The 11,913-nt window shown below is 36.1% G+C and overlaps 1 protein-coding gene and 1 long non-coding RNA gene across 6 annotated transcripts; one reads left to right on the plus strand and one right to left on the minus strand.

Annotated features, from left to right (window-relative positions):
- Positions 1-312: 312 nt before the first annotated feature.
- On the minus strand, positions 313-5,784 carry LOC147319074 (uncharacterized). 5 transcript variants are annotated; one of them, XM_086311385.1, is made up of 8 exons: positions 5,645-5,784; positions 4,761-4,858; positions 3,969-4,009; positions 3,541-3,699; positions 3,322-3,459; positions 2,531-2,746; positions 2,321-2,425; positions 313-2,212 (listed from the first exon to the last, which is right to left on the minus strand). In XM_086311385.1, exons 3-8 carry the CDS (start codon positions 3,994-3,996, stop codon positions 2,046-2,048), a joined length of 813 nt encoding a protein of 270 aa, XP_086167511.1. In that variant the 5' UTR covers positions 3,997-4,009; positions 4,761-4,858; positions 5,645-5,784; the 3' UTR covers positions 313-2,045. The 5 variants fall into 5 exon arrangements, with proteins under 5 accessions (XP_086167511.1, XP_086167513.1, XP_086167512.1 ...); XM_086311387.1 differs by lacking the exon at positions 4,761-4,858 and having other exon boundaries at positions 5,645-5,660; XM_086311386.1 differs by lacking the exon at positions 5,645-5,784 and having other exon boundaries at positions 4,761-5,161.
- Positions 5,785-7,874: 2,090 nt separating this feature from the next.
- On the plus strand, positions 7,875-11,913 carry LOC147319075 (uncharacterized). The gene is made up of 4 exons (XR_015131411.1): positions 7,875-7,939; positions 8,967-9,116; positions 9,429-9,604; positions 9,699-11,913. It is a non-coding gene; the product is annotated as an uncharacterized LOC147319075 (long non-coding RNA).

The following is an 11,913-nucleotide window of genomic DNA, read 5'->3' on the forward strand; positions in this document are numbered from 1 at the left end:
CGTCTCCAAAACACACCAACTGACCACTTAGATTGACAGGTGAGCCTTATTTGTGTAATACTATCTAATATTTAGTTAATATTTATCTAATAGATAGCTTTACCCACCTTGAGAAAACTTTCTTCTGATTGGCTGCCCCTCACAAATACAAGATTAGAATGGTAGGAGAGTGGGGCTTATGTGCTCAACCCTAAAAGCTATTTAGCTGACCAATTAACATGAAGATTATCCACTGTTTTTGACAACATATAGAGCAAAAACTAGAAAAAAAATATCAGAAACAAAAATTGAAAGAGCACACAGCTTGACAGAAAGACATTTATTTATCACAACAGAAGTAACAAAGTTTTTTTTTTTTTAAGTAAAATTAAAAAAAAAACATGAATCATTGAAAAATCACGATCTCCAAACCAAAGGAAAACAAGTTGTTTTGGTGCTTTGTTTTCTTTCTGTAAACCACATTAGTTGTTATCTCCTCACTCTAACAGGTCAAGGAGGGGACTGAAGGTGACTACTGATGGCAGTGGAAACCCACAGTCAGAGTTAGCACAAAGAGTGAAGCTACAACAAAGTCGCTCTAATGTTTGGCTGCCATTAGAGCGCTGACATCAGTAGAACAAGGTGTTCTAGTCACTTCTCTGGCCACAGGCGTATAAAATAAGCCACGTAGGCATTCAGACCTCTTCTACAAACTTTTGTTAAACAACGAGTCGCTTTCAGGAGCTCATTGAATTCCAGTGTGGTGCCATGATAGGATGCCATCTTGCAACAAATCCAGTTGTGAAATGTTGTTGTTACTAAATATTCCACAATCAGCTGTTAGTGGCATTATAACAAAGTGGAAGCGATCGGGAATGACAGCAATGCAGCTATAAAGTGATAGGTTGTGTAAAATCACAGGGTAGGGTCAGTGGATGCCGAGCTTCATAGTGTGCAGAGTCTCCAACTTTCTGCAGAGTCAATCGCAACAGACCTCCAAACTTCAGGTCTTACGATTAGCTCAAGAACAGTGCACAGGGAGCTTCATGGGATGAGTTTTACACAACCAAGCAGCTGCATCCAAGCCTCACATCAACAAAGACAATGCAAAACATCACATGCAGTGGTTTAAAGCATGCCACCACTGGACTCTTGAGCAGTGGATAGATGATTTGTGGAGTGACAAATCATACTTCTCCATCTGGCAATCCAGTGGATGAGTCTGGCTTAAAGGTTGCCAGGGGAACGGTACTTGTCTGACTGCATTGGACTTACTGTAAAGTTTGGTGTAGAGGGGATTATTGTGTGGGATTGTTGTTCTGGAGTAGAGCTTGGTCGCTCCAGTAAGAGGAATTGTTACTGCTTCAGCATACCAAGACATTTTGGAGAACTCCATGCTGCCAACTTTGTGTGAACAGTTTGAGGATGGCCTCTTCCTGTTCCTCTACAAGACAGCACAAAGCAAGGTCTATAAAGACATGGATGAGTGACTGTGGTGAGGAAGAACTTTTGAACAGAACATCTTTAGGATGAATTAGAGCAGAGACTGCAAACCAGGCCTTCTCATCTCAGTGTTTGATCTCACAACTGTGCTTCTGGAAGAACAGTCAAGAATTCCCATAAACACACTCCAAAACTTTGTGGAAAGCCTTCCTAGAAGAATTATAGCTGTTATAACTGAAAAAGTTGGGCCTACATTATATTAAATCCTGTGGATTAAAAATGGGGTGTCACTCAAGTTCATGTGCGTTTGGAGGCAGACGAATAAATACTTTTGGCAATAAAGTGTAATTTGGGAGAAAAGCCTGAACAGATGTCTGAGAGATTTCAGGTGGTTCTCGGTTTTACTCAGCAAAGCCCAGGAAACAAAACAAATACTTCATCTGTACATCTACTGATTTACTGAAGAGTGTAATAGATAATCCGAGACACTCAGTTAGACTTTTGCCAGTTGTGAAATGTCCAGGACTTTGTAAGAGCTTGGTGTAGTGAAACTATGAATCTGATCAGTTACACATTCGGCGAAGAGGTTAGACCAACATAATCTGTAACCACAGCTATCAGCACTATACATAAATACTTGATGAACGCCTTTCCTCACATACCATCCTTCCACTCATGCACTTACACAAGACTGTGACACAAACTATCAGGAACATCCCAAACTGGCAGCACACCCCTATTGCAATCCACATCCAACAGGAGAGTCCCAGTGGGCAATCGTCGGCAGTACCTGAATGCAACACAGAGAAAGAGAACGTGAGAATGACAAGAATGAGTTACACATTCAGCAAAGGATCAAAGGATCAAATTTGCAGACATTTTCAAAAGCTGGACGCACATGTTGTACATGTTGTACATGTTGTACATGTTGTCTTCTGAACACTCGTTACAAATAATGTGATGTTCTTTCGGGTGGATGGTGGAGTTGTTGAAGTTGGAGGCTCTGAAGAACAAAAACACAAATCTTTATGTTTCTTTTGACCACATATGTACACATGGGCCTTCATTCCATGCACCCGTGTATTACCCTTTATGGTAATACTCTTACTCAGTTGTTTGCCATCACAGGTGATGATACACTCCCAGGTCCCATTATGTGAGCTTGTTACAGATTTGAGTTGAACTGTTGATGGCCATTCAGGTGAATCAGCATTTGGGCTCTTCCACTTCACTTCACAACCTTTTAGCAGATGTTTCACCTCACAGTGGAGCGTTGCCTCATCACACAGTTTGAGAACAGCAGAGGGAGTCACAGAGACCGAAACTGAGAAGGACGGAGGTGAGGATACAGTGAGAATCAGAAAGAGAAAGGGGAGTCATTAGACACATGGCACAGCTTTATAACATGAGAGAAAGAGTTAAGAAAAAACAAAACGGCATATTACACTGCATGTTAATAGACAAATAACCATTTCACACACTTGTCAGAATGTTATGGATATAAAACCACCAAAAATTTAACAGTGACAGAATCACAGGAAGTAGTTGGTGAAGATAGGATCAGGCTTGGACTATTCATTACATCAGAAACTGATTCTTATTTTTGCATTTCAAACAATTGAAGGCCAGACTGTAAAGTTTGTTGGTTATACAGAGAAGACTGCCACATAGAAACACACCATAGGTTTTTCTCTAAGCAGCAGTTTACTGAAAACAAATACAACAGAAAATAAGGACACTTTTATGTTAAAGCTCATACATTATAGTTACAGAACCATTAGTCACATTGAAAAAATTCCCCTCATTTCACAGCAGTGATGTTTTTATTAAACCCATCACTGCTCCATTAAATGTGAACATTTATTTGTAAATGTATATTTTCCAGGGTCTGCTGTTTACCTGAGAACACAACAAGTGAATGGTATCGAGGTGTCCCATCTGCCGAACATTCGAACTCTCCAGCATCTGTTTCTCTCACACTGGAGATTTCCAGATTCGTCTGTCTCACAACTGACCTCTGCACAAGTTCAACATTGCCTAACACAGAAAATAAAAATATGTTCTTATATAATGTAATCGTCATATACTGATGTTAACTATTTCAAGATAATCAAGTACCTTTGCGAGGGAAGCCTCTCTGATCAACACTATGAAGAAAGTCATATCTATTATACCACTTCAGAGAGTTTCTGTAGCTGTTGACTCCACAGTTCAATGTGACTTTATCCCCAACATTTGCAAAGAAAACTTCCCCTGCTGCAGAGAGTGCACCCAGCACTGAGAAGAAGGCAAATAAATTAAATAAATACTCATCTTGTATTAATGAGTATTTAAAGGAGGATATAACAAATGTCTTTACATGGAGACAAAACCAGTAATATTCTCTGTATGTCGTCATAAACTTGTAGTGACATTAAAGAACCTGAGATCAGATTATAAATTATTTTTTAATTAGATTAAACATGAGGTCACACCATCTACAACATGTATGTGCAGTATTTTAAAGTATTATTCACAATATTGTCTTCACAAGTATATTCACTCACCAAACACAAACAACACAATCACCTTCATTCTGAAAGTCGACCTGAGGGTTTAAAATAAAACACAAATGAACATTACTGTTAACACGAAATCATAACAAGAAAACTAATTAAACGTGAACACTTTCATTTCACACACAGCCACAGAGAGATTCTTCTTCACATGAACACTTTACAGAGAAACCACCAAGCCCTCGCTCTGTTTCCGTCCTCTCTCTGTGTCGTATGTTAAAAACAATAAAACTCAGCGTTGGACTTAAAAAGTGAAAAACAGTCAAACATTTCTTGTGGCTCTTTAATTTAATCTCACCAACAGCTCATGTGAAGGTGTTTCCTGTAAAGCTGCTGTAACTTTACCTGACTGCTCATCAGAAATGAGACGTTTTTAAGAAGAAAAATAAAAATGTATTTCCTCTGGACCGACTTAAATAAATTCTCCTAAAAAAACAGCTCAACTGAGATCATTATACGTCCAATTAAATAGCGTCAAAATGAATATTAACACTTATTAAGAATTTGCTGCCACCAAAAAGGTGCTTTCATTGGAGTTTCAAACTTAAATCTGTGAGTCCAAATTGACAAATTAAATCAGTTTTAACTTCGACTCCGTACAAACAACAATTTCTGAAACACTTAAAACATTTTCATCTGTATTGGCTCTTAAACTGGTCCCTCTGCACTAACTTTGAACTCCATTACGGAGCAAACAGAAAGTTTCTAGGATGGTCATGTTAAATCCTTTGTATTTATTTTGAAATATAAAACCAAATTTTAAAATGTAGGTTGAGCTCTTACCTTAATTTTGAACAGATTCTGTGTCTTTTAGTTCAGTTTTTGAAGCTAAAATCGTTTTTCTTCCTCTGTGCTTCACTTCACTGAAAATAAGATCTCATCTAAATGATGAGAAGAAAAAAAAGAAAAAAAAAAAGAAAAAAAAAAGAAAAAAGAAAATAAGATCTAAAGGATGCAAAAGTGTAGAAGGCGGAAAACCACTGCAAACCCCAGATCTTTGTGGGTTTGCTACTCAGGTCTGCACTTTCCTGCAATCTAGGCCTGGCATTTTCTACTCAGTGCAGTTCTTACAAAAAGCTGAAGAAAGTTCTGTCTTAAAACAGGCTCAACTGCACACACTCAGTTAGACTACTCTCATGGATCAATTGTCACAATGTGATCACAATGATTCCTGTAACAAAGAAGTGAAAATAACTTATTTTTTTTATTAATTTGTGTCATATTGAACACTTAACATTTAAGTTTTTTTTTTTTTTTTGCTTAAAACTAAGTTAATCAATTACTCCAAACAACACACTGAGACCAAAAACTAAATTATTGATTCTTAGTTCTGTCATTAATATTGTTGTATTTAATTTCAATAAATACATTCACATCTCAAAATGAGTGAATTTATGTCTTTAACATCATAAATTAATGTTATTCTACACATCAAGCCTTGGAAACAGAGTTTGACACATTTTTTTCTTATTATTTGTTTAAATGGTTTTAACTTGGACTCTTTTATGCAGCTCGTTCTGAAACACTACTCATCTGTATTTGCTCTTAAACTGGTGCCTCTGCCAGTAAGCTTGAAAAGAAAGGATAGCCACATTAAATCCATTTTACAAGATAAAACAAAAAGAAACAAATGAAACTAAATTTGAAAATGAAGCTTGAGCTCTTACCTTAATTTTGAGCAGATTTTGTGTCTTTTAGTTCAGTAAAAATCTTTCTTCATCCTCTCGTGCTTCACTTCAACAAAAACAAAGATCTCAAGGATGCAGAAGTGCAGAACCCAGAAGGCCTCTGAAGAGAGAGCTGCACTCTGGAAATTTGCAGGTTGATGCAAACCCCAGATCTTTGTGGGTTTGCTACTCACGCCTGCACTTTCTGCAATCGAAGCATTGCATTTTCAAAACAGTGCAGCTCTTTAAAAAAACTGAATGAAGTTCTGAACAGTCACGTTAAAGCTTATTTACAAAACGCTCAACTGGAGACGTGCGCTCAGATTATTCTCACAGAAAAGTGATGCCAATTTATCACAATTATTTTTATAACCAGGACAGTAAAATAAGATGGAGAAAAACATGTCAAGAAAAACACAAAACACTGGTTTACAGAAAGACATTTTTTTATTTATCACAACAGAAGTAACAAAGTATTTCTTTTTTTGTTTTCAAGATAAAAATCTTCAGAAAACACAAAAAACAAGCTGACTTTTTGCTCTATTTTCTTTTTGTAACACATTTATTTTTATTATTTTAAAATTCCCTCCATCTATTAGATTCTAAAACCTATTTATAAAAATGTGTAAAGTGAAATGTGAGAGACTCATTTCCTTTCTCTCTGAACTTTGTATAACAGAAGAAATAAGAAAAAGAAAAAAGGACACTTCAGGGAAAATATACAACAATTAAACCTATGTACAATAGTATGAAAGCATGAGGAGCATTAAAGTGAAAGTGAAAGTAAGAAGACCTCAGCAGGAGTTAGTTTTAAGTGTTTTTATCAGTTTGGCTGAATAGCTTCACACTGCAGTAATAAAAAAAATATTCACCTCTTCTGCCATCTGTACACAGTTTGTCTCACTTTGCTGAAAGGTTTTGCTATTTATTGTGTGAAATGGGTAATGTAATGTTTGTCTTGCATATACGTGTAATACTGCAAGTGCTAATTTTAGGACAAGAAAAAAACACTCTTCTCTGAAACAAGAAAAATAAAAAAGTTTTCCCTACACTTATTTTATATTTTATTTTGTTTTTAAATTTGAATATTGAATATGTCACATAAAGCCAAAAGATGATTTGTTTGGGATGATTGTAATGCTGAAAAATAAAACTGTTATTTGAAAACCTAATGGCACTTTTGTGTGTTAATAATTCCATCAATCTTGACAAGATCTCCAACATCTCTGTTTAAAAATTGCCAGGTACTAAAACCGCAAAAAATAGAATATGTCCAAATAAAAACTTTGAAAGATATACTTTTATTTCAACAGGCACTGATTGTATTCCTGCTCTATTTATACCTGTAAACACTTTCACAAATAAGTTCAAAAAATCTGGAAGTACTATCATTTATATTTATATTCGGGGTGATGACCTGAGCTTTGCTCCAAATGCTAAACTTTTGTCATTTTGATGGAACACAAAGGGCTGTTAAAGCAACACTAAAAAACAAAAAAATATTTAAGACAAGAAATTAAAAAGACTTCAACAGAAGTGAAAAAGCCAGATTAGAAAGACTGGTATATGTAACAACCCCAGCACTGCAAAATGTCACCAGCTTACGTAATAAATGTTTTTAACACCTACAAGCTGGCAGACATCACAGCTAACACTATGACTCATGTTCCAGCCACAAATGTTTTTGAGTGTGGTTCCTATCACTTGTTTCTCATGACTTTTTAAATATTATAAATACAGTTGATTTTCAATCACTGAATCAAGAAAACATCAAACAACATTACAAACAGAACAAAAAAGGCCAGAAGTGTAAGACTGTAAAACTGAACATGAAAAGATTACAGCTTAGATGTATTTCCCTCAGATGTTGCGTTTACCTGTCTCAGATACACATCATTGAAAAGTGCAATTAAAAAAAGCTCAGGAAATGCTCACAATATTCTTTTTTCTTATCTGACTTCATTTACACTTACATATGTCCACATCAAACAGGTGGCTTCATCAGCATCTAACCAATCCACTGACAGCAGAATTCACATTCAAAAAATATGAAGAGCTTCAAAACACAAAACAAGCTGAAAGAAACACAGCTCCAACACCCAAAGGAGCAGTGTGTGTGTGTGTGTGTGTGTGTGTGTGTGTGTGTGTGTGTGTGTGTGTGTATACCCATCAGTGGGTGGGGTGAAGTATATAAACCACATTTCTGTGCTCTGTTCTGCTTCACTCTGAAGCTAAACTTCAGCGTCACATCACTGAATCACTAAACAAGCTGAGCAGGAAGTCGTCCTGAAGCCAGTAAGGTTGATGTTTACACTTATTCATATTATCTTTAGTTGAGAAGTTGAGTAGTTGGAGAGGCCAAGTCAAAATCTTAAGATCTAGAAGCTTTTTCTGTCGTTATCCTTTGTGCTTGCACAGTTTCTACATTAACAGCACAAAAGCTGCTCAAATGGAAACTCGATGGAAATGCGGTTACTAGTGACGTATAACTTGATCTCATACTCATTCCCTTTTTTTTTTTACTACAGAGATGTTTTTTGCTACTAAACATCTAAACTATACAATTATAGCTATAATTACACAAGAGGGTTTAATTTAATGTGCTGTTGATTAAATATTTATGGATCAATCGAGTGTGATCTGGTTGGAGTAGAATCACTCTGGCGTTATTTTTTCATTTTTAAAAAATACAGAATTATTCATGTAGGTTTGTCTCCATAAACAACTTGTGAAGGAAAATTTTGTCTTGGCTGGAGAAATCAAGTTTTTGCTTTGGAGTTTAATTTGTTTCCTCAGTATCTCCTGCCTGATGCGCTTGTGTCGACTCCCCTGTGTTAAGTTCATTTATGTGTCTACATTTTCACATTTGATTAAGATTCTCACTTCCTGTTTTATTTTGGTAGTTGGTAGTTAGTAGTTAGTGTCTTGTGTTTACTTTTATTTCCCCACCTGGGTCTTTGTCTGTGTTGTCTGTACCTGTGTCCTGTTTCCCCCCCGGCCATGTCCATTTCCCCAGGTTGCGTTTCTGCTTGTATGTTGTTCTGTCTTCAACTCAGTCTTTTGTCTCAGTTTCTTTTATAATTTCCTGTGTGTCTGAGCTGGTCAGGTTTGGATTTGGGCTATTCTTGCAGTGTTTTTCTTGGTTTTATCCAGTGTTTTCGAACTTGGGTCCAGAACTCTGGAATCCATGACAAATTCATCTGTTTTCTTTTTTGTTTTTAGTTAAACAGATTTGGCTTATTCTCTTTTAATTTCTTATGAATATCATTTGGTTAATATTCCACAGTCTCACTGTTGCACAACCTGCTATTCCACACAACAGGTTCTTTCCTGAAAAGGAATGAAGGATCTTTCACAGCAGTTCCACACAGAAAGTCAGCAAGCGATGAATTTTTCCGATTTTATCATATGGACTAACTTCATGTTCTGCCTTCCTTTGACCTTACTGGTCATCTGTTGGTTGTGTTGCTTGGTACGTAAACAGTCACACTTACTACTTTCTTTTTCTTTCTCACACTTGTTAAAACACTCAGTTCTGCATTGATTATTAATTACATTGTACACTTTTGTAACACTCAGTTTTTCATCTTTTAAAAAATGTTTTTATAAGTCTAAATTATTTTTTGTAAATACTTGCTTGATGCTTAATACAATAACAGCAGAGAAAGCAAAATCAAATCAACCTCCTTGTTCATGCATCATCTGATGTAAACATTTCTATGTGTAATTCTGCAATTTGTGTTTATTACTGCAGTAATTTGACTTTAACGAATTTCTCCTGCAGGTACGAAAGGAGCATGTGATCTATTTCACTAACCTGCTCATTGCCAATCTCGTCCACATCAGCATAATGTTCACCTGGCAGTTGAAGCGAGGATCTGTAATTGAACAAGATGACATTATTTGCATAGCTGGTTTGACGGCTAGTTGGTATTTCAAGACATACATTGCTATTGAAAGGTGAATGTCTGTCTCTGTGTGTTCTTCCCTGACATTGTATTCTCTATCCTCATACAGAATAACATACTATTGTGATATCTCTCTTGTGTTGCAGGTGTTTTGTTATCACCTGCCCAAAGTTGAAGTGCAGCAGACAAACTAAGGGGTCCATGCTGGTTTCTCTCTTGATTTGGATCCTTTGTATTGCAACTGTAGTTCCTACTGTAGTCTTCAAGAAGTTTCTTATCCTCTATATTTTTGCCCTCCTTCCAGCTCTCCTGTTCATCCTGTTTTTAGTATGGACCTTTCACGCCTTGGCTGCTGACACCTTAGTGACCACTGATGAAAAACAAAGAATTGTACGAATTTTCCTTTTGTTCTTCTTTAATTATTTTCTGATGATCCTTCCCGGTGTCATCTGTTCTCTTGGAGTATTTTTGGATAACCCCTGCTTTAAAGTTATCGCTGATAAACTTTTTACTTTGTTGCTTCTCGGCCCTTTTCTGGATTTGATTCTGGTTTGTTTCATGCGTATAAGATGCAGATTCGACAACACTGCAGCAGACGTAGCTGAACATCGGCAGCCAGGTTGGGTGATGTCGCAAATACTAAGGGACAGAGAAAATAGGATACAAACTGTGTGAAAGATGTGGATAAAATATGCAAACAAAAACATTTACAAATATTGCTGTAAAGGAGACAACTGACAGGGAGTTTTACTTGATGTATATAAGAAGTGTGTTCTCAGCTAACGTTTCTTTGGTTGTCGACCACCTGAAACTCAGTTACTAGAAGTTACTCTTCACAGGAAGCATCTTAATGATGATTTATGAAGGAATTTTAAAAAATTTAAAATTTAAAATTAAAAAAAATTGCATTTCTTATCTGATGTAGTGATGCATAACAATGTAAAGCTAAAGCCATGAACCACTGTTTGACTTATTGTGCTGTATTTTTTCTACACAGACTGTTGTTCAGATCAGTATTGTTGAGTTTTGATTACTATTTGACTGGGTTTCCTTATTTTATTTTAAGATTATTCTAGCATTCTGAGTTCTGTTTTAGAGTTATAATTTTGAAATATGTAGCCTTATAATTTGGTATTTGAGTCTTTGTTTTACTTGACTTTAGTAAAAAACTTCTGTGTTTCTCTGTTTTGCTGATTCTTTTTTGTTTGTTTAGTTACTTCATGTTTTATTTTGTGAGTTCTTTGTCTCTTGTGCCTTGTCTTTAGTTTGACTTCCCTGTGACTTGTTCTCTAGATTGAGTTCAGCTATGTCTTGGTACATTTATGTTTCCATTCTCCCTGACTGTCTTTTTCGTGTATTTAAAGTTAAAGTGTTCTCCTGCTTTGGGTTTATTATCATCTTCACATAATCTTTTCCTGTTTAATCTGGTCATCTGGGTGACAAGACCCGCTGGAGATTGTAAAAAGAAAGGAAAAAAACTGCAAAACCCCCCAACAAACAAAGTATCTTATTTTTTCTGAAAAACTCGTAACTCTGTCAAGGGGAAACCTGCGTTGATATAAGATTAGAACATGATTTTGTGTCATTTAAATGCTCCATAAGGATATTGTACTAGGTTATTCAGTTTAGTGCATGTTAAACTGGTTGGTTTCCAGTGTTGTTGTGCAGTTTACAGAGCCGTCTGTGGTGTTCATGGTAAAACGCAGATCAAGGGCAGATCCAACGATTTTGATGTTTGTGACGTTTTGCCACAAGAGTCAGGGGTGTTGTAACTGTAGTTTTGAGAAAAGAAAATCTGTCTTCTCTGAAAAACTGTATTTGAGTGTTAGCCACTTGACTTTGAATTACTGTGTGCTGCATTTTTAGATTTTGAATGTCAACTTCTTTCTATATTTACTGTGTCTGAGTCTGTCATATGTGTTACTTTCAGTGAAACCTTTTATCTTCTCCTCCATTTTTGTCTTCTGATTTCAAATCTACAGAAGAACAATGTTGAAATGGATTTGCCACCAGCTGCTTTACCAACACACAGACTCTTTACTGAAGAAAGTAGTGAACTATTAAATAAATGCATCAGACAGAAAGCTGACTTGATGATTTATTAATTATGAGCGAAATTTATATGTGCCTCACTTGTTACAGTTACACAGCTAGCTTAAACATTATATTTTACAGGACTGCATCCTCCAAGGAACAGACAGACTGTGGTGTTTTACATAATTGTATTTTTTTTAAAAATACCTTTCCGTGCAGAATTTGAAATTTCAGTATGCTTGTGTGTGTTTCCTCAGCTGTTTTGGTTTCATCCCACAGTCCAAGTTTACTTAAATTGAACACAAAATAATGTTATGCAAGATAATC

Source organism: Aulonocara sp. 'chitande type north' Nkhata Bay, linkage group LG11 (genome assembly GCF_057382095.1).
Source record: "Aulonocara sp. 'chitande type north' Nkhata Bay isolate Kocher_YH1m ecotype deep benthic linkage group LG11, A_spYH_male_GT1.1, whole genome shotgun sequence".
NCBI classification, from domain to species: domain Eukaryota; kingdom Metazoa; phylum Chordata; class Actinopteri; order Cichliformes; family Cichlidae; genus Aulonocara; species Aulonocara sp. 'chitande type north' Nkhata Bay.